Raw genomic sequence first — 24075 nt, 5'->3', positions numbered from 1 at the left:
GGGATGAAGGGAGGCAGTTGGATGCTCCGTGTGCATCCTGTGAGGAAGGAGGCGATCCACTTGAGGACGTCTTGGCATATGCCTATGTTGTTGAGTCTGTTGATGAGGGTGTTGTGGAAGACTGTGTTGAATGCTGAGGAGATGTTGTGGAGGATCAGGGCCACCATTTCTCCACAGAAATGACAATCAGCGTAGTCTCAGTACAGTGGTTTGAAGAATATATGTGGCCTGGTGCAACTCGATGTTTCAATTGTAAAAATTGTAATAATGCCATACTAGGCAATGTCTTATTACATCCACGTACCGGCGAGAAAATACAACTGAGGCACACAACTAATTGCAATTCTGAACATGTGGTTTACTCAATTAAATGTCCATGTGGATTATTATACATCGGAAAGACTGACAGGAAACTCAAGTTGAGACTTTCTGAACACAAAAGTCGGATTCGCAACAAGAATCACACTTCCCCGTTGGCTTGAAGCAGTTCACTCAATAGCCCAGTTACGCTTTCAAATAATAGAATTGGTACCGCAAAGATTAGGAATGGACAATGCGAAAATCCTTCTTCAGAGAGAAGCTTTCTGGATACGCAAATTACAAACACTGATTCCGACTGGATTAAATGATAAAATGGAGATGATATGCTTTCTCTGAGCACCATATAGATTTGAACCTCAAGGGGATTCAACACGCAGTGGTATGGTTGCATACATTATCACACACGTACTAGTATTAGAAAAATAAAAACTGTAAGAGTGATAGATAGGGTTTTTCATAAAAATGATTTTTTCATAAAAATGATTTTCTCATACAATTGATTTTTTTCTATTGGCACGAGTTTATATAGAATGTAAATAGGCAGGATTATGCGCAGTTTATCATCAGACTGGCATGTTTTGATTTATGTATATCCTAGTTGTACTTGAATATGATTACCTTACACTTGAACCCCAAAGATTCCAACACATGGAGATACACATGATCACACACACTAACATTAACGAGAGGTAAAAATTAATAGGAAGGTTTTCTCATAAAAATTATTCTTTTTCAACTACATGAATTAAGCACTCATTCATATAGAATGACAATAAGCTGAAATATGCTTAATTTATTGTCATAACGATATGGTCTGGATTTCGGTTTTCTTATGTGTGTTTTACATATTACACACTCGCTAAGTAGTGCACACGTCATTTGTCTAAATTGCTGTAATGCAACATATAACCCTCACCATTTAATAATGGCGACCAAATCGGCAGGCGAATCCAATATTAACACTAAACATCGTTTAGTGAGTAAATGATAATAAAAAAATCAAATAAAGACTTTTCCGTTCACAAACGAACTTCCCTTTTTAAGCGTGAATGCTTCATGCGATCGAAACTTTTAAACGCGGAAAATATATTTCCTATGAGGTACACAATAGCTTTTGAAGACGGCTACTTCTAACTTGTAGCTGGATTGAATCCGTCGTCTATTGCCACGGATCGGAGAGCATGGAAATAATAATAGAGGAAGGACTCTGTTTTGAAAGTTAGTTTCTAGTCACCACGAGAGGTGTAGGACGCTTTACCGGACGGCAGTATCCCGCGTTTACGGTAAGCTAAGTATTAGACGCAATGCCTGTATCACGAGACTGTCTCGGTTTGGGTGTTAAATTCCTGAACGGATTTTTCTCTTTATATTTCTAGCGTACCGTGAATTGAGACTTTGGCGAGACCGAAGCTATTTAAACAAGGCTCGCAGGTAAAAGTCTGTCTTTGAATTTTTTACTGACTCGCTTGTAAATAATAATATAAGATCTTATTAATGGGCAATTGCAATTTTGGTCCCATTTAGGTCTCTTAACATAGACTTGGCTCAGAACATCACAGGTGAGCTCATATCACGAGCGCAAATACATGTAAAAAACGACGTTTGCTCTACCTTCCGATAAAATAACTTTTCATTACCTTCTCCCTTTATTACAGATATCTCAAAATTTAAAAATATTCAGGTAACACTAACTAGGTAGCAATTTATATTATTATTTTTTGAAAGAATAAACCACATTGCTAATGTAAAAGAAACACCCTTTTCTAATTGTGTTATATTTCTTTTTAGATAGAACACTGTGAATTGACTATAATAAGTTTACAAGTGATCATATTATTTCTCTACACACGTGGTAAGAATAGATAGAACCCTTTAAATTTCAAACACTCAGAAACTTCTAAAAGCAGCAATAGTAACATAATCTCCTTGTTGTTGTTTTTTCTCTTATAACAGACCCCCGACGAAGGGGCCTCAGCCCCGAAATGCATTGGGTTTTTATTTTATATTATGTTACGGGAAATGTAATATTTGTTTGAATTCACAATGTTATAATGATGAAATAATTGCTAATGACATAAGCAATCATGTATGAGTACAAAAATTATATGTGATGTTCTTTATCATCATTTTTGAAATACTGATAAAAATAAATTGATTGTACTAAAGGAGAATTTGCATTATAGTAGTGCGTACTAGAGTCCTGGTGACTTGTTGCACCAGGCCACATATATTCTTCAAGCTAGTGAGCAGGCACTAATCTAGTACAGCACACATACCCAACTAACATTTCAAAATAGATTAAATTGAGTGCAGTACCCTTCTACATACATTTTCAGTGCAGTGGTTGGCATAAAATCCTGATTGGTAGGCATCTAGTAGACGATCTTGTTCCAGGAATTTGGTAGGCTTCTGGTTGCAGACTTTCTCGGGAACTTTGAATGGGTAGGGAAGGAGGGAGATCGGATGATCATTTTTGAGATTGTTGGGGTCAGCAAGGCTTTTTTTAGGAGGGGTCAGACATCTCGATGTTTCCATACGTTCGGGAACGTTGCTGTGGAGATGGAGGGGTTTATGATGCTGGTTTGTTGCAAGTTGATTCTGTTTTTTTGCAAATTTGTAGAGGTGGAGTCGGCATGGGTCGGTGAGCCCCTCGTAGTGGATGGATGACATGATGGCTGAGGAGGTCAGAGCGTTGATCAGTAACCAAGTGGTGATGGTTTAGCTGGTGTATGCTGGCAAATTGAGCTCGTAGGGGTTGATGGTGGCAGGTTCGATATTGAAGTTATTGTAGATGATGGTGAACTTGCGGTGGAAGTAGTCTGAGAGGGTGTTGCAGAGTTCCTGGGAAGAGTGGATGGTGTTCTCTATGACTGTTGGGTTGAAGAATTCTTTCACTATTTTGAAGACTTTGTTTGTGCGGTTGACGGCAGAGTCAATACAGGTAGTGATGGAAGGTTCCTTGGCTTCCTTGATGTGTGGGTGGTTATTGTTGAGGGCTGTTTAATCAGCAGATCTGTTGGCTGGGTTCTAGGTGGCATGCCATTGTTTCTCCAGTTGTTGTCAGTTAGGCTTGGATGGGTTTACCAGCTGTCATGTGTGGGGCTCTAGTTGGTCTTTTCAGCTTTCATCTTGGTGATCCAGGTGCCGAAGTTCTGGATGGCCTGTTGAGGTCTGTTGCGGCTTCAGGCTAGGATGTGGTGAGGGTCTGTGACCATTAGGGTTCGATGAGCTAGCTCCAGCTGCAGTGGGAGGAGATCTGCTGCCTAGTGATGGCATGCTGGGCATTGGTAATGGAAAAGTGTATGATGGTGTGGTCAGTCAGGTGAGTTCTGTGGAAGGCTGAATTTGATTCTGTTGCTGGAGGTAAAGAGCTGTGTGAGTGGGTTTGTTGACAAGTTGGGTGAGGCCATTGTTATTTAGGTTATCCAGGAGGGAGATGGAGTTTGCATAGTAGGAGTCATTGATGTGGAATTTGAGGTAGCTGTTTAGGAGGTAGTGGTGCAAGTAGATTGCTAAGGACAATGAGGTTTAGGATGGCATTGTGGTATGTTGCTATGTGGTTCTGTAGGTGAGGCTGCCTTTTAATGTGGTCTTTGCATCAACTTGTAGTAGAAACTTGAGGTGTTCCATGAGATGTGTGGGGTTGTCATTGGTGATGGTGTATCTGATGTTTCCTTGAAGATGATGGCATTGCCACCATCATGGTGTATTACCTTGTAGCCATCTGGGATGGCGGTGGTGATGTAGGGGTTCGAGGAATGGTTAGGCCATGTTTCTGTGATAAAGGGAACATCTGTGGAGAGGATGGTGATGGTGTCCCAGATAATCATGACATGTTTGCAGAATAGGCAAGCGTTGATTGATGCTGGATCTTTTGTACGTTCTGTTGCAGGAGAAGTGGCAGTGTCTGCAGGTGAATTGTCCTATAGTAGATCGTGGGGAGGAAAAAATACAGCTGTTCTAACATCCAGGAGTTCCTTGGCAGTGTACCATTCGGTGGCAGGGTGAGGGATCCTGGTGCTGGACATTGTGCAACCAGCAGTGCATTAGCAGTGCACCTGCCTCACATGTCTGCTGCATGATCACGCTGCAGCCTCCATTTGTGATCATGTGAGTGGTTGGGATGCAGGAAGTGCTGGGGCAGAGACAGCAGGCAGTGCAGGGACAAAAGGCAGCAAAGGGACAGTAGGCAGTGCAGGGACAGCAGGAAGCGCAGGGACAGCAAGCAGCACAGGGAGAGCAGGCAGTGCATGTACAGTGACAGACGGCAGTGCAAGGTCAGCCAGCAGTGCAGAGACAGTAGGCAGCACAGGTATAGCAAGCAGCACAGATACAGGACAGCAGGCAGCACAGGGAATGCAGGCAGTCTGGAGGCAATGTAGGGACAGGGAAAATAGGCAGAGCAGAGATAGCAGGCAGTGCAGGGACAGGGACAGTGGGTGGGGCAGGGACAGCAGGGTACAGTACCTCAAGGTGGGGCAAGGCAGAAAAGCAGTATCTCCAGCCTCCTCCAGGCTCTGAAAGATGAGGAGATGGTTCCTTGAAATTTAGAAGGAAATATTTCTGAAGAGGTACAAAGAAGGCATAGACATGCCTCTGTGCATGAATAGGACTGTAGCTGTAATTGTAGTGTTCGTCAGGAATCAATTGATATAATAAGAAGTTTTGCACTTCATTTTCTATATAAAAGTATGTAGCAGAAAATTGTATTGTTGGAAGGATTAGATCCATGCAAAGTGAGGAAATATGCAGGAGCACCTATCATCATTTTTGGCTGTTCTTCATTCAAATATGCGGTATTTAGTTAGAGGATTTTACGTTCTAAATAGTTCTGCATTGTGTATTGGAGAAATTAACAAAGCACATTTGTATTGCACAGTGTCATAGGTTATTAAATGTTCTTTATTTGATCCTGAAGCGCAGTCTGGCCAATATAAGGAATTAGTATGTTCAGGTATAGATGAACAGAACACAGAAATGAGTACTGCTAAGTTCCATGATGAGGACCAAAGTCCTCATCAAAGGTTCCACCACCTCTGCCTCGGGCGACTCCTGGTGACCCGCAGCACTTGGAACCTCCCACACACCCACAAACCACACACAGAATCTCTGCACCATCCTGGACTCCTCACTCACACTGAGCTGCCAGATCAACGCCATCTCATCATTCTGCTTCTGCATGCTATACCAGCTCAGAAAGATCTTAAAATGGATCCCCACTTTGTCCAAACAGACAGTCAACCACGGACTTGTCAGCTCCAGGATTGACTACTGCGATACACTCTATGCCGGCATCACCCAGAAACTCCTCAAGAAACACCAGAACATCCAGAGTGCCTCCACCAGACTCATCCTCAACATTCATATCACCAGCCACCTAAGCGACCTCCACTGGCTCTCAGTCAACCAGAAAATCACCTTCAAGCCCCTCTCACATGCCTACAAAGCCCTACACTATGAGGGTGTAAGAGAGTAGGATCTGCTTACTATGGTCACCCCCCACTTCTTTCTGGTGTTTCACTGTTTCTCGAGTTTAGTCTGGCTGGGGCCCTCCTACCCAGGACTCCAGCCTAGCTGCTTCCTCTCTAAATTGATTGCATGTACATTAGGTACACTCCAGATTGGTTACTGGTTTACCCCTGTGAGTCCCTAGCATATGGTACCTTAGGTAACAAGGGCATAGGTACCCCAGAGGGGTACCTATGCCCCAAGGGGCTGAAGCATGTATTAAGCCACCCCTGGGAAGCCTTCCAAAATGGCACCACAGGTCTGCTTCTGCAGCCTTGGAAAGGTGGTGCATGCACCGCTTACTAAGATATAGGCTACTTATAGCTACCCTTAATCACTGACACATATCAACCTATAGGTCACTCCTTTGACAGGACTTACCAATCCTGAAGGCAGAGTGCTTAGTTTTGTGTGAGAGGGTGCCCATGCATGAACAGGATGCCTCTGCAGCTTTCTGAATCTATTCTCCTTGGCTGTTCTGTGATGCCGCCAGACCATATACTCTTAAGTGCATTATAACCTTGCGGTAAATGCTAACTTCGGAATGGTTGCATGCAAACATGTCGTGTTTGGTGTCAAACCCTTTGGAATCCAACCCCTCCCACCAGTTCTGGTAGAATTCCACCCTTCTAGAGGGAGAAGACATTTACATATTTTCCTGACTGGTATTAGTTTAAAAGAGCCCCAGCATCACAAAATTGATGCTGCAGCCACAGACATGAGTCTGATCTCCTGCTGCTGGACGAAACTCCAGCAGGGGAGGCCTGGACAATAGGTTTCCTCTCACAGGGAGGTGTAACCACCTCCACAGACAGGATTTAGTGTATTGGCGCTGGGTGGATGCATTCAGTGAATGCTTTTCAGACAGTTCTGGGGGCACCCATGGTGTCCCTGAGCATATCCCAGTTCAAACCGGTTGCAGGGGCACTCAGCCCCTGCTGTGGTGTGAAAATGTACAAAGGGAAAGGGGTGTAACCACCCCCTCCCTGGATCCACCCACAGCTGGTTCCCTAGCGTAAGTCCAACCCCTAAACTGTATAGGTATAGGAACCTAGTCTTTAGGACTTTAGATTACCCTGGATGAAACTCTGCAACATTTATCCTGGAATTTTGACATTCTATTTCGACTAGAAAATGGAAGAATCTCCTTTGGGGTCAAGGAGGGACTCCCCTGTTCAAACAGGCACCAAAGAAGCATCTTGCCGGTCTGCATTTCCAAGGCTCCCAATGGATTTGCGACACAAGACATGGACTTCTAGACATTTCGGAGGCTGACACAAGATCCCAACAAAGCTGAGACCCACAGCCATCGTGACAGACGTAGGACTGGAACGCCTGGACACCATGCACATTTGCAAGTGCATCAACTACCCAAGCTTTCCCGAAGTTGTGCATTGGGCTACTCAAAGGCCAAGCCCTGAGCAACATTTGCACTGAAGATTGTAGGCCTACACTCCACGAGTGTTCCGTGGGCCTGCTTCTAGCATTTCCACTCAAGGCTCCTTTGCGATCTCTGGTCTGTCAACTGGTGGGTCCCCACAAAGGTAACTCTTCAGTTTCTTGGGCTTTCCTGGTTGTTCCAGACGTGCCTTGCCTCCCCTCCAAAGGGTGAGTCCCTCAGACCTTGCTGAGGGACTCACCCTTCTATGCTTTCTGCGTGGGTTGCTGTTGCCAAGGCTTGTTAGATCCCATCCGGAATCCAACACCACAGCACTCGACATCCTTTGTGGAACAGCTCAAATCCAGCTCCTGGTCATCGTTGACGCCTCCTGCTCCTCGTGGCTGAAGAGTCAATCTTCACCTTCTTCACCTGCAACCACCCGACATCGGTATCTTCTCTTCGCCTTCCTGGTCACTGGCTAGTGACCCAGACTCTGTCCCCTCTGCTTTCAGGTTCTTCTTGACTCCAATCCAGGCTTGGATCCATCGGACACTTTCGACTTGGTCGCCTGCTGCACTTTCTGGCAGCTCACCATTGAAAACGATGACGAAATCCGACACGAAAAGACATCTATGCACCCGGCTTCCCTAGGTGAGGTAACATGAGTACTCTGGTGCTCCTGTAGGTATTGACTCTAGAACTGCCTATTTCTAAGGGGGATTGCTCCAGGTCCTCTTCTAAGTGTCCTTCCATTGTAATTTTCCAACCGCGACTTTCCCCATAGAAGTAAATGGTGATTAGTGGCTGTGTTTAGGTCCCCTGTGTCACTACTTTGGGTAGTTCCTGGTGGCCCAGGCAGTTCCACAGGCTCTAGGCCTTGTATCTATGTCAGTGGTGGTTCTTATACCACTTTCTTAGTATATGGTGTGTGAGGCCCCTAGGGCTAAACGTATACTGTGCTAATTTACTGTGTGTTAAATAAGTTTAACTGATGTACTTTCACCTCTAGCCTCATAAAGAGACTATAGTGTGTTTAGAATAAATACATATATTTTATATATATACCTGGTGTGGTTCTCCTTTCATTTGGTCATTCACGAGATTATAGACTGGTAAAACAAGCTGCTTTACATTCCTTCAAGACTTTGCCCGAAGGCTGCTCTCCACAGATACCACTAGGATAGCTTTCTATAAGGTTGTCTTTGACCTGCCATCTATAAGGGGTCATTTGGACTGTTGCAAGGTGCCCATTAGAATAGTGGACAGCAAATGCCAGGCCAACTTATCACAGAGGGGCCTGGGTACTTCAACCATCACTTCGCATTCCATGTACTCAAAGAGACCTCTGCTCTACGCAACTGGCCCTGGCTATCAACCTATGGATCCACAACCTGCAGCCGGAGGTAGATCCTTTTCCTACCTCACAACAAAGACCTGGAACACCATGCCTCTCCACCTCAGGCAATCACTGTCACTACCTCAATTCAAGACCAGTCTCTTCAACTAAATCACAGCACCTCGGTGAACCAACAGCTCCACCCAGCACTTTGAGACCCTTATGGGTGAGTAATGGCACTTTGCAAGCCATTGATTGATTGATTAATTGAAAAGTGTTGATGAGGAATAGCAACGTTTAATGCAGTTTCCTGAGGGTAAGCAAAGTCTGTAGTTTCTTTCATAGTGGGGTATGTTACATCTAGCATTTCAACAGACACTGAGGAAGACAGCCTAAAGCAGCAAGTACTGAGTTTCCAGTCACATTAATGTGAAAAGTAATGTAGGCAAAAGTACAGAGCAAAAGAAAAGTATCATACAAAGTCAGACATATCACCGATATTCAATTTGTGGTAGACAACTCAATAGCTGTTGCATCTTTATGTTACTTCACACATAACAAAATCTGAAAAGTCAGAGATGAAAGATGTATGGGGAAAGATGTCTGCTGAAAAGTCTCAAAGAAAACAATTCTTCAGTTTTAGTATGAAGATGCTGTTGCATAGGGAAATTCGTTTTTAGGAATGCTGTGACAGATTGAGTTCTGCTAGTTTATATTCTAAGTTGAAATGAATTGGTATGGTCAGTCTAGGCCTAGCATCCAGGCGGAAAAGAGTTTTAAGAGTGTAAGCTAGACTGTACAAACATTGTGAAAACAAAAATGTTGGGACACTTAGGGGTTGATTAGAATGGCGGGTGGATCGCCACTGCTAGCCTGGCAAGGAGGGCAATGTGAACAATGCGGAATGTGACCGCCATGGTGGCGGTCGCATCCTAATTAGTGGTGCAGGACCGCCGCACATCTGGCGGCCGGTCCTAGCACCGCGACGATGGCGGGCAGACTAAAGTCCACCTGCAATCCTAATCACCCCCCCCAACTACCCAAAAATGCCTGTCTATATAAAGTACTCCAGTACTACACATTTGAAACAATGTTACGGAAAATGTAGACAATTTGTAGTTGGTTGCACTGGGTGTTTGGTTCAACATAAGAAGGCAAGTCTAATTTATGATCAAAAACTAAGTTGCCAGACTGCTGAAAAAAATTATTTTCTATTTGGCACTTTTGCTGCTGTTTTAACCTTGACTTTCTGAGACAGGTTTACTAGGACAGTGTAACTGCTATGAAGATTCTTTCCCTGCTTCAAAGGATGGAATGGAGATCTCAGGATTTCCAAGCTATTTGCAAATGTTGAGTGATGAAATTCAACAGGAAGATACAATTGCTGCCGATAGAGCCAAGGAGAGTTCACAAAGCAGCTAAACATTGAATCCTCAAATTCAAGACACACTTGGACAACAAATCATTCAAAATTAGGCTACTACTATTGCAATGAACGAGTTGGAGACTGTAATAGGGCAACTAAATGATAAGCAAAAGAAGATATATTTGGAAGTGAAAGCTACAGTTGAGCATGGATTGCTTCATGATAAGAGTGCTTATGTTCAACATGGAAGCCTCTATTTTTGTACATTAACGACCAGTCTGGTACTGGTAAAGGTTTCCTGATACAAGGTCTTACTGCTTTTTAGCACGAAACTACAGTCTGTAATTTAGGATGTGTGGTTACAGCACCTACTGGATTAGCTGGACACAATATCAACAGTATTACTTTACATTATCTTCTGATGCTCCCTGTGTCACATGAGAACACATGGGAATACTAAGAGTTATCCACTGCAGCTTGTCATTAACTGTCAAGCATGATAAAAAAAGTTGAAACTTTTCATCATCTATGCTCTCAAACTCACTACCTGCCATAGTGCATTTTAGAATGAAAGAAGCTTTGAGAACTGATTCGGATTTCCTATTTGGAGTGAAACATTTGATTGTTTTGTAGATCTACTGCAACTTGCACCCATCAAGGTTCAGCCTGTATTCAAAACACTACTCCATTATCAAACTTGTAATTCTTTAGGAAGCATTGGAAATGTAAACATTTGGTTAAATCTCAAATACACAGAATTAATCCAGAATATGCAAAGTATCTTAAGGATATCAGAACAGGAGCACTTTCAAAAGAGAGAACGTCAGTTCAAGAAAGTCATCATCTTTAAACTTTTTATCCCACAACGAAGACTACAGCAGAACTAATTCTTAGTTTTATACAAGAAAGTAAACATAATGTGTGTCTAATGCCTACTATGGAGGAGTGTGCATCTTTTAACAATGAATAGCTGGAATTGGAAAATCAAGGCATTTTGCAACTGACGGCAATAGATAAAATTGAACACCTGGATATTACTTTATTGTTGAGTCATAAGTTATGAACAAAACTGGACTCATTAGAAAAAGCTGTTTCACGAACTGCAGTATTGGAGAAATGTTAGGTGTATGTAAAAACTTTGCAGTGATTTGCACTGAAATTTATTTTGAAAAAGGTTTGATTAATGGTGTTATCGGTAAAGTTTTTTTTTTTTTTTTTATTTAGCGATTTATAGAGCGCTTGGTGACCCGGAGGCATCCCTGCGCTGTGAAATTAGTGGAGACCGGAGGGGTGGGGGGAGGAGGTACTATTTGGGGAAAAGAAAAGTTTTCCGTTTTTTACGGAAGAGAAGATGACAGGGTTCCAGACGCAGGCTGCGGGGGAGTGAGTTCCATCCTGAGGACGCTTTTACTGCAAAGCGTCGACCGCCGGTGCGTATCTTCCTGAATCTAGGGACAATGGCTAAGTGTTCGTTGTCCGAGCGCAGGAGTCTGGGGGCTTTGGAGGGGGTGACCATGTCTTTCAGGACAGCGGGGCCTAGGCCGTTGATGAGTTTATGGGCAGTGCACAGAGCCTTGAATTCTACCCTCTGATGCACTGGCAGCCAGTGTAGGTCCTTGAGCGCAGGTCTGGCCGAGGCTCTGGGGGGGAGACTCATAATGAGCCGCACAGCCGCATTTTGCGTGCTTTGGAGTTTAGCCAGGGTGGATTCAGGGGCACCGAGGTAGACGGCGTTGCTGTAGTCTAGCCGGGCAAGAATCAGACCTTGAACCAGTAGTTTCCTTGATAAGGGAGGAAGAAGTGGAAGGATCTTGCGGATAGATCGCATGAGTCCAAAACAGGTTCCTGCTGTTTTGGCTGCATGGGTCTTCATGGTCAGCTCAGGTTCCAGCCAGACTCCCAGTGTCTTGATTTCTTTTTTCGGAGTGGGCACCTCACCGAAAACGTCTGGCCAGACCGAAGGGGGAATGGTTGTCCATTTCTTGCCCATGAGCATGATTTCAGTTTTTGCTCCGTTGAGCTTTAGAGATGACTCGCACATCCAGTTGTGGATATCCTGGAGGCAATTCAATAGGTTATCTGGGTGGTTGTCAAGGTGAGATAGTGAGACGACCAGTTGCGTGTCGTCCGCGTAGCTCACTATCTTTATCCCGAATGGGGCAACGACATCCTCAAGAGGGGCCATGTATACATTAAACAGGGTGGGACTAAGCGAAGACCCCTGGGGGACTCCGCTTGAGAGTGGAAGAGGGGCAGAGTGTGAGTTGCCGTCCCAAACCTGGAATGAGCGGCCTGATAGAAAGGAGTCTATCCAAGCGAGCGCGGCGCCCGCGATTCCTGCCCCGGCCAGCCGATGGAGAAGGACACGGTGGTCCACCGTATCAAAGGCTGCACTGAGGTCCAGGAGGATCACAGCCACTGACCCTCCTGAATCCAGAATGCACCTTGCCTCCTCGATGACAGTGAGGAGGGCGGTGTCCGTGCCATGGCCGGGGCGGAATCCAGTTTGAGACCGACGCAGGAGATTGTTGGCTTCGAGGTACTGCGACAGTTGCACATTAACCAATTTCTCAGCCATCTTGCTAATGCATGGGAGAAGCGAGATCGGTCTGTAATTGGCCATATCCGCGGGGTCTAGTTGAGGTTTTTTTAGAGGGGCCTTGACAACAGCGCTCTTCCAGCTCGGAGGAACAGAGCCTTGCGATAGAGAGATGTTGATTAGTTCCATGATAGTGGGAGCTATGGTAGGGGACACTGTTTTCAGGAATCTGACAGGGGCCGGGTCAAGAGGAGAGCCGCTTTTCATCTTGGCCATGGTTGACACTACTTCGTCCAGAGATATTGCTCTAAATGTGGACAGCTGAGGGTGTGAGGTGTTACCTATAGGATTGGTGGCCACCTCTATGTCCGTGTGGTTGGATGGACTAGGAGGTGGGAGGGAGGATAGTATCCGGGCAATTTTGGAATCGAAGTAGGTTGCCAGTTCGTTACTTCTGTCCGGAGGGGGTAGGTGCAAAGAAGGTGGCACTGGTATTTAGTTGTTGACTATGTTAATTTTCCAAATAAGAATGAGGTAGAATATATTTTGATTACATTTGCTCAGATTGACAACACAAAGTAAAATGATCTACTGCACGTTTTTTGCTTGTGAAAGATGGATATGTTTGACGGACACAGTTTCCAGTTTCTCTAGCATATGTAGTAACTATTCAGAAGTCACAAAGTTTGAGTGTAGATGCAGCATTTTAAAATATTGGTAATATAGCGCTTAAGGAAGGCATGTCATATGTAGCTTTTTCTCGAGTTATGTCATTGTCAGGTTTGTTCTGGTTGCATTTGATGTAAGTGCAGATACAAGTTGTATAAAATAATACAACTGATTAAGAAGTCTTTATGTTCCTCATCTAGGACTGTCGTTGGATGTATTGCGGCCATGCCTGAGACCGCAGAGAGAGCCCCACATTGAGGAAAGTAACCCTGCTGTTGCAAACAAATATGTGGCAGTGTGAGGGACAGGAGACTATGAATGGAGGTATTAATATGTTGGTGTGAGGTCGGACTGTGTCACACTACCCACTTGGGATAATATTTTAATCCTTGGTATAAGTTTGGGGCACGGCATCACACTTGAGAAACATGAGAACTGCAACTACCATCACGCCACGGTGTTGGCTACGCCCACAGAGGCGGGGACTGATGAAGTTATATTGAAGTTTATTAATTGCTGTTGCCACCATATATATATATATATATATATTCACTGAAAAAACCATAGGTTATAGACCATATATAGTTAGGAATTAGCATTTACAAAACCTTGAAAATTCACTGAAAAAACCATAGGTTATAGACCATATATAGTTAGGAATTCGCATTTACAAAACCTTATTTTACTCACACAAAACCATTGAAATTCCATATATAGTTAGTTGCACTAACTATATATCGCGCACCCGCAATCCACTGCTGATGATGTCACATATTACATCATTCATGACATGGTCAGTGACATCACTGATGACATCACTGATGACATCTCAAATGACATCACTGATGACATCTCAAATGACATCACTGATGACATCACTGATGACATCTCATTTGACATTACTGATCACATCACTGATGATATCATTCATGTGATAATACGATGAACCTCTTCAGACTCTAATATAACCTTAGATACAATCAGTGTAAACAGACACTCACAGACTGTCACTCATCCATGGAGTTACTCACACACCTAGTCAGTCATGCAAAGAATCAATCACACCTCCATTTCCTCAACTATACAGTTATACAAACTTAACTTATTCAAACATATACTAACACATATTTACTCTCTTATACAATCCCTCATACAAGTTCACAATGATCCATACAGCCACTCACACATTCACTGGCTCTTATGCACAGTTATTTATATATGTCAACTCTCACATGTACTGTGTTTTACATATGTACTTACTTTGACATGTAGCACTGAGATATCCATTCACTCACCAATACACTCATGCACACAGTCAACCGCCCATACAGCTGTTTCCACATGCACTTTTGAAACCATACATCTAGTGAATCAACTGCTCACACATCTATGCACAGAGTCATACACCTCCCAGCCACCCACACACACACTCAGTCAGTCTCCCATACAAATACTTGAGCAACCAATCAATAACCCATATAGTTACTCATATAGCTACTTATCAACACATGCAACAGTTTACAGAACAACAGACATAATGATGCACAAATTAAGACAGTTTAGTCACTAACCCATGCACTCAGTGAGACACATTTAATCACTCACTCATACAGTCAGTCATGCACCTACTAAATCCTTCATCCAGACACTTATACATCCACTCATTCTTCAATATGTAAGACATAACTTTACAGAAACATACAGTCACTGGATGTTGTCATCAGTGATGTCATCAGTGATGTCATTTGAGATGTCATCAGTGATGTCATCAGTGATGTCACTGACCATGTCATGAATGATGTAATATGTGACATCATCACAGTGGATTGCGGGTGCGCGATATATAGTTAGTGCAACTAACTATATATGGAATTTCAATGGTTTTGTGTGAGTAAAATAAGGTTTTGTAAATGCGAATTCCTAACTATATATGGTCTATAACCTATGGTTTTTTCAGTGAATTTTCAAGGTTTTGTAAATGCTAATTCCTAACTATATATGGTCTATAACCTATGGTTTTTTCAGTGAATTTTCAAGGTTTTGTAAATGCTAATTCCTAACTATATATGGTCTATAACCTATGGTTTTTTCAGTGAATATATATATATACATACATATATAAACATATATCATCTGTATATCTATATAAATACAAACATAAATGCATGCATACATATACTTATATGCATACAGATGCATGTTATTTACATGAAAGTTGAAAAAACACTAATAAAAGCAAAGGTAAAAAGCCACCTCATTACAAACAGAATGGCTTTAACTTAAACGAGGGCGAGATCTATTGCATTTTCAATGCTTGTTTACTTTGGTTCCATCAAGAAGGCATTCAGATGTGTCACACATTTGCCATAAATTCTGAATGTTAGCACTCTAGTTGCACATTAGATCACTGTAGTAAAGCTACTGCTCACCAGGGACGTCTGCTGCTGGTATTCAAAGTGCATGTTTCAGTCTGCATGTCAGAATTTTTTTAATGAAATAGAAGAGGATTTGAGAAGTCACTCAAAATGATCCCTAATTTTTCTTTCTGAAGCACTAATCATACTTTTTATGGCAAAATTAACCCCCTCATGTTGTTCCTTTTTAAATTGAGTGTTTTCAGACTTACCACTTCATTCCAATCAAGATGGCTTCTGGTGTGCCATACTTTTGTCATAAGTAAGACTGTTAGCGCTCTAGTTGTTCTTTAGAACACTCTGGGACATTCTGTCATTGGGCTATACTTGGGGTACATCTGGGTAATATTTGGGCTACATTTAGGCTCTTTTGTCTCTGGTGGCCATCTTGGGAGACTGTATGTCAGAATTTTTTAATGAAATTGAAGAGGGTTTGAGAAGTCACTCAAAATGTGCCCTAATTTTTCTTTCTGCAGCACTAATCATAATTCATATGGCAAAATATACCCCCTCATTTTGTTCCTTTTTAAATTAAATGTTTTAAGAGTTACCACTTTATTCCAATCAAGATGGCTTCAGGTGTGCCATACCTTTGTAATAAGTAGGACTGTTAGCGCTCTAGTTGTTCTTTAGAACACTCTGGGACATTCTGTCATTGGGCTATACTTGGGCTACATCTGGGTGATATTTGGGCTACATTTGGGCTCTTTTGTCTCTGGTGGCCATTTTGGGAGACTGCATGTCAGAATTTTTTAATGAAATAGAAGAGGATTTGAAAAGTCACTCCAAATGTGCCCTAATTTTTCTTCCTGCAGCACTAATAATACCTTCTATTGCATAATATACCCCCTCATTTAGTTCCTTTTTAAATTAAATGTTTTAAGAGTTACCACTTTATTCCCATCACGATGGCTCCAGGTGTGCTATACCTTTGTAATAAGTAGGACTGTTAGCGCTCTAGTTGTTCTTTAGAACACTCTGGGACATTCTGTCATTGGGCTCTACTTGGGCTACATCTGGGTGATATTTGGGCTACATTTGGGCTCTTTTGTCTCTGGTGGCCATTTTGGGAGACTGCATGTCAGAATGTTTTAATGAAATAGAAAAGGATTTGAGAAGTCACTCAAAATGTGCCCTAATTTTTCATTCTGCAGCACTAATCATACTTTCTATGGCAAAATATACCCCCTCGTGTTGTTTCTTTTTAAATTAAATGTTTTAAGAGTTACCACTTTATTCCAATCAAGATGGCTTCAGGTGTGCCATACCTTTGTAATAAGTAGGACTGTTAGCGCTCTAGTTGTTCTTTAGAACACTCTGGGACATTCTTTCATTGGGCTATACTTGGGCTACATCTGGGTGATATTTGGGCTACATTTGGGCTCTTTTGTCTCTGGTGGCCATTTTGGGAGACTGCATGTCAGAATGTTTTAATGAAATAGAAAAGGATTTGAGAAGTCACTCAAAATGTGCCCTAATTTTTCATTCTGCAGCACTAATCATACTTTCTATGGCAAAATATACCCCCTCATGTTGTTTCTTTTTAAATTAAATGTTTTAAGAGTTACCACTTTATTCCAATCAAGATGGCTTCAGGTGTGCCATACCTTTGTAATAAGTAGGACTGTTAGCGCTCTAGTTGTTCTTTAGAACACTCTAGGAGGCTGCAGTAGAACACAAAGGAATCAACTGACAGTCTCTGTCCTTGTTGGATGTACATGTTTTACTGAGAATGTCAGACTTCATTTTCACATGACTGAGAAAGATAATGTGAATTTACAGAAAATATGCTTTCAGTTTAGCTTATAGATCCCCTTCCAAACCACTGTGGGAAAATCATGAGATATTAGTTTTCTTTCAAACAATATTCATGATATCACAGCAGAAGTTTTTTTCACATGGTAAAATCACCTTAGAACCCACCACAATTCCTAAAGCGAGTATGGTACCATCAACAAATGATTTATAATATAACTAAAGTCCTAAAACCCTCTATTAACTACAATGCTTTTTAATGAGGTGCTATCATGTATATTGGTCCCAAGATGGCTGCCAACACTTCTTGGATGAAGTGCTGACAGCCAATCAGATCAGATGTGTGGTTAGGCTCCGCCCAGATATATATCTTTTTTTGAACCTAAATTACTCAAAATCCACTGGAGCACATATATTGAGACCTAGCAAAGGCACATCGGGCTAACAGTCCCTACAATTTTGCCAAGTTTCGTGCAAATCCATTCAGCCGTTCGAGCTAAAAGTGAGGCCAACCGCCCTATGGAAATTAACATGGGAAAAACGCGTTTTGGGACCCCCCTTTTTTCTCGCCCCCCCCTTGACGAAACCCCCCCAAATTGTCAGGGGCTGCTCAGAAACAAAATGTTCCATTTTCCTGAAAATCTCAGCCAATTCCGTCCACAAACGCCAAAGTTATTAGACATAGAATTTTCAAAAATCCCATAGAGAAAAAATCCTAACTATATATACCTACTGGCGACCGCCAGTAGGTAATATATATATATATATATATAATATATATATATATATATATATATATATATATATATATATATATATATATATATATATATATATATATATATATATATATATATATATAGTGCTCCAATTCCTCCTGATATACACAAGAAGATGAACAGCACTCGAAGGGAAGGGGCTCACACAGACGCGTTTCGGCGTGCTGCCTTCGTCAGTGTGTGTTACACAGAAAACAATGTCGACATATTTTTAAAGCTGCTAGCTCATTACGGACATGGACATAGACAAAGGACTGTCATCACAACATCCAAAAGGGCGCGCCATCTTTAAATGACCTAGATGTAGTGTGTCACAATCAATACTTCAATTAAGTACAGTGAAGCCCATAGATGGGCACTCGCCCTATATGAAATAGTGATGCTTATAATATAAACAAGTTCTTAAAATGAACCAAAAAATCAAGCCGTGGATCGGCTAATGTCCCTTATCTTACATGTCAAACAAGTCCAACATAATTTATAAGTCGCATTTTGTTTTTATACATGGAAAAATTACTCATAAAGAAAGAGAACATTTTATACAGACAGATGCAGTAGGTGCAACGGCGGGAAAAATTTGGCATGACAGCTCCTTGTTTCAATAAGCTCAGTTAGTTAATCCTACTGAGTTCAATCTCTAAGTAAAGTCATGGCAGCATTATCAAACAATCATACATATAAACTCATTTAAGGTTGCATAGTTAATGTAAGCTAAGCGTAAGTCATTTGCACTGAAATATTATCTTCGAGTGCTGAGAATATAGATTTCATCATATTGCAATCGTAAATTCATAGTTACAAAATTCATGTTCATAAAAAACATGATCATAGAAAACAAATCAAATCCTATAGATCTGATTAGAATTATAATTAACCTGACGAGTATCAAACATTATATATACAGAACCATCATGTACAATGAGGAGGACTTAACAATAAGAGATACATTCCGACTCAAACTAGGTCGCATTGCAAGATTATGTTCCAACAGTGTTCAAGTTCTAAATTCAGTACTGTGAGCAGTATCTCTTATTTTCCCAGATGGGATGCCAACTCTTCCCCACTATTGAGGCCTTTCGGATGTTTCGTGGAGAGGTCTATAATGTATCTTGATTCCAACCTCCGTAATCGTCTTAGGCGGTCACTATCCCTCACATTTGGGGGCACAATATCAATACCAAAATATTGTAGTTTGTTACGGTCCCGCCCATGGTTCTCAGCAAAATGGCGAGCCACCGGGTAGGCCTGGTCCGCCTTGTCTATAACACTAAGGTGCTCAAGTATTCTTAATTTGAGCTCCTTAATAGTGCTTCCAATGTAGCTGAGGCCACACGGGCAATGTAAGCAATAGACGGCGTACTGCGTACTACAGGTGATAAACTTGTTGATGGTCATTTTTCTCCCTGTTACTGTTATTATGTAGGACAGGACCCGTTTACTGCCTGCACACGCTTTGCAGCAGCCGCAGGGGTAAGAGCCTTTTTGCTCTCTTAAGGTGTTAACTCTAGGGGCCAATTTCTCAAGGTGGCTGGTTACTAACATGTCGCCCACTGATCCTGCTTTGCTAAACGTAAGGAGTGGATGTGTTGGTAGGTCTTCCTTAAGTACATTATCGGTCAACAGAATGTGCCAGTTTTTTATGAGCATCATTCTTACATCTTTCGCTCCTGATGAATATGGGGTGATCAACCTGAATTTCCCTTTTTTGTTGGTTTCCTTCTCCCCACGTCTTCCCCGTATAGGGTTCGAGGTGAGGAGGGTCCCTCTTTCGATTTTCCTCACTTTATCCAGAGTCTTTTTCAACAGTTTTTCGCCGTATCCCCTTGTCTTAAAGCGGGAAACGCACTCCGAGGCAGCCGCCTCGAAGTCAGAATTTCTGGAGCAGTTCCTGCGGAGCCTAAGTAATTCCCCGTAGGGGATACTGTTGATCAGTTGGGGAGGGTGGCTGCTGCTGGCAAAGAGTGTTGAATTGCCAGCAGTCTCTTTCCTGAATATATATATATGCATACATCTTGACTAGGGTTGTTTTACAATGACGATAGAGCACTGCACAAAGATTTTAGAGTTGTGCTTTGAAGTATATTTATAATTTCAGGAATGCTGTATAACTGATAGAGTCTTACCGATTATTGAGGTTATATTTACAGACATAAGGGAAGGTTTTTTTCAAAGAATAAGTATTCCAGGTCATGTGTCCTAGAGCAAAGAGAAGACATGACAAGTGTTACATCACTGTTTTTGTTATATTGTGTTAGGCATCCTTAACAAAAGTCCTTTCTTTCAACATTTTCCATTTTTAGTACTAATACAGATAAAGATTTTCAACAGATAGAGTAATACAATAAAGGTTTAATAGATGCAATCAGTCAAGTATATAATTGTTTTTATGGGTTTGGGCAGGTACATGACTTAAACAAAAGACCTATATTATAGGAGCATGAGTAACTTATCCTATTTATATATGCACTAATGTATTAAAAGGACAATACAATATTGAATAATAGCACTGTGACAAGATACATGTACATGTTATAACGTTTGGCAATTAAATATCAATGAAAACTTAGCATTCACGATATTAGCATTACCAAGTTTTAATAAAGTAAACAAATACAATGTACAATTCCACAATAGTAAATAGAACAGCTTAGAAGTATCCTTTCAACATGAGATGATTTAATTCTCCTAGTAAATTTGGAGGAGTGAGGAGTATATTATTTTAAGAATTCAATATTCTTTTAACATATTATGTTCTTATAACTAACAACTTTGTCAAAATATACCAGCATAACATGTATGGCATGTTTTTTTGATAACACACATAAATCATCAACAGTATCATCAAACTTAAGTAATTTACCATTTATACTTCATAATGGTTAATAATGAATCAGTAAGCCAACAAGCAGACAAATCTCCCTCATCAATGTTTAATTTGGAGATTTAGGACCCAATTTAAAATGTTGCATATTTCGGGATCTGTGCTGGCCTGACAGAGAGCTTTATGATGGGCCCCTGGCTGCCCTGAACAGATAAAAAGTACAGTAGACTGGGCACTCTTTATACGATAGATAGTTTGATGTACTTACACTACCAGCCTCAAGTCATTACATCGGTGTAAGGTTTCTTCCAGTGAAGCCATTGGAGGACCAGGGTGCAGAAATATGACAGTCTGTCTGACACTAAAGGGAGTGGGTGGATCACCAGTTTACTGGAATGGGTGCTCTGCCACATTTGTTGTATAGTTCCCTATTTCCCAAACTCTAAACTAGTTTGACCAATAAGGAACTCTGCAACAGATGTGGCACATTTCTAGAGAATATGTGCTAATACAGTTCTCTATAAATGAATGAAGATTTAGAAATAGTAGCACATTCCAAAACAAATTTGGGTGTAAAAACGAAAGAATTAGTAAGTAAGTAAGTAAATAAATGAATTTTTTCAAATAATAAAAATTGTTCCAAAAGGCAGTGCATGGTGTGTCTTTCCAAGAACCTTCTTCAATCATTCACAAAAACAGCGTTGTATCGATTCATTTCAAATGGTTTCAAAGAACATTAAATAAAGGTCCATAAATACCTAATATATGCTCACAGATTTGGGACGGAGGTCTTACTACAGACCAGGGCTCAATCTTTGTTTATGAGTTCTTTAAGTTGTTGTGCGCTAATTTAGCCAGTTTCATGGGGATCTCTAAGTTAAAGAGAAGCGTCATTGAATCTAGGCTGTACAGATGCCATATTTTAAAAACAGGGGTTTTAATGAAGTGCATTGTGCATGTCTCAGTTCAGGGCAGATGCAAACTATGTGGGCCAGGGACTCCTCAAACTGATGGCACAGTCTGCAGGAGGGATTTCCAGTGGGTGTTTATGTATTTTATTGGAATAACCATGAGTCTGACTGAAATGGTTTGCTTTAGTATTGATTTGTTCAGAGCTGAGTCAAGGTATGGCTACCTCAGTTTGTCATTGTAAGATCTGGCTAAAATCCCAAAGTTGCTGCTAGAGGACTCTACAGCCCCCATGTTATCTCACTTTGATAATATTCTTACTTGTTTCCTTAAAATTGTTTTAAGCAGAACCGGTTGATGAATAAATTAGCCCGATTCGGACAAATCAAGGTGCAACTCAGTGACGGCAGTTGATAGAGTATCTGCCCATGGACTTTTGCCTTATGTGAAAATTTCTTTTAGGGTTGCTTTTATTGTGTGTTGAGGCGCAGCACATACCCCTCGATAATAGTGGTAGACCGTTGCCCAGTGTTCATACATTTGTTTACTTAGTCAAAATTCAAGCCGTACTCGAGCATTACTGGCTTGGGCTGGTATCTGGAAAATGAGTTTGAATGCTCAGCAGTTGGCAGACTCCATAATGTTAATTATGGCCCCAGGAAAGACTAGTTGCCCGTAGGCTATTGAAGGAATTAGCTTGGCCTTTGTAACCTCTCAAAGATGCTCAGTTGTTAGACTACACAATTTAGAATTTAGTTTACAGAGGGCTTTCAGCTTGAGTTGCTTATGATCCATACCCTCAGGTTGTTATACTTGGTTGTTGTGGATATTTTCAGGTAGCCCATTTTCCACAGATATTTAAGTTTGTTAACATGTTTTTCAAAGATGACTACCTTTGTTTTACTAGCATTTGTTCTCAATTAATTTTCTTCATTGGGCATCCAGTGCTCTTTTCAGGACCTTCTTTGTGTGGTCCATTAAGACCATGTCATCAGGGTATTGCATCAAGAACAGTCTGGTCGTCCCATTTTTGGGTTCTAACAGGTTGGATTTGTATATTGTTTTGCCAAGATCTGCAGTATATAAATGAAAGAGGAACAGTGCCAACACGCAGCCATGCTTCAACCCTTGGTCTGTGTATATCTTCCTTGTGGCTCTCTTCCGGGTTAGTTTGATGCGTTCCCAGGTTCTGATATAGAGGGCAACAATGGCATTTAGCAGCCTGGTTGGGATCCCACAGTTTTGTAATGTTCACCAGAGTAAGGTTCTGTTGACACAGTCACCGCATGTCAAAAAGCATGCAAAAAGGGTACACCAGGTATGCTAGGGCTAGAATGTTATCTTATGTTTATGCTTCTGAACTAATATTCCATCCTCCTTAGCCCAGTTTTATAGGTCTTGTAGAAGCAAATTTGCATATTCCTTTGTCTCGATATCCAGGAGCGCTATCATCCTGCAGTTGGTTGGATCTACTCTGTCACCTTTTTTATGGATTGGTGGTAGTTGGGAGCCTTTCCAGGCTGTAGGAACTGTTGAGTTACTCATACAGAACTTGGATATCGGGGTAAGTATTATTGCCGAAAAATGCGGAGTCCTCTTTGAAAAGTTGTCCAGGGAGGCCATTGGGGCCCAGGGTTCCTTTGCTTCTGATGTTCTTTGATATTATTAGCACATGGTTGTCACTTGCTTCTTCCGTGGTTGTTTGATTTGCCAGGTTTTAGTTACCAGTAGCATTGAGTGGACTTGTGCTTGTGAGTGGTCGTTGATAATCTAGCGGGATGTTGTGAGTAGAGTGTTTTCAAATAGTTGATTCATGTGTGACTTGGAACGCCATTTCAGTCATGACAGTGCCCAAGCAGTCTGTTGATATATAGCCAATTTTGCATGGAATAAACTTGAGAAGCAGTTCAAGTGGAAGTGATAGTTTTCAATTATAAATATTTTATATAAGCATTTGGGGTAGGTTGTCTTTCCAAAAAATAATTTTACTTATTTATGGTACCATATCTTGAAGAAGAAATATTGCCACAGTTTAAAAAAAATATATAAATCCCATAAATCCCAAGCATACTTAATTAATGAGAGTGCCTTTAATGAGGGCCATTTACCCATGTAGAATATTTTACTTAAAGAAAGATTTGGTCATTAATGTATTTTTCAAAATTACCCATCTAGAAGTGGTATTGTGAGTGTAATTAACTGTTATGTCCTTTAGTTGGTCCCATCATATACATACAGATTATAAACATGTTGTCCCATCCACACAACATAGCGGTT

General features: G+C 41.4%; 1 protein-coding gene across 1 annotated transcript in view; it reads right to left on the bottom strand.

Annotated features, from left to right (window-relative positions):
- Positions 1-24075, bottom strand: part of LOC147734859 (aggrecan core protein-like) — a 164354-nt gene that overhangs the window by 27600 nt on the left and 112679 nt on the right. The window contains exon 5 of the mRNA XM_086952512.1: positions 20192-20264. Coding sequence (XP_086808638.1) covers positions 20192-20264 — 73 coding nt within the window. The remainder of the gene's footprint in view (positions 1-20191; positions 20265-24075) is intronic.

This window comes from Lissotriton vulgaris, chromosome 1_2, assembly GCF_964263255.1.
Source record: "Lissotriton vulgaris chromosome 1_2, aLisVul1.2, whole genome shotgun sequence".
Taxonomy (NCBI): Eukaryota; Metazoa; Chordata; class Amphibia; order Caudata; family Salamandridae; genus Lissotriton; species Lissotriton vulgaris.
This window is presented reverse-complemented; position numbering and strand designations above follow the sequence as displayed.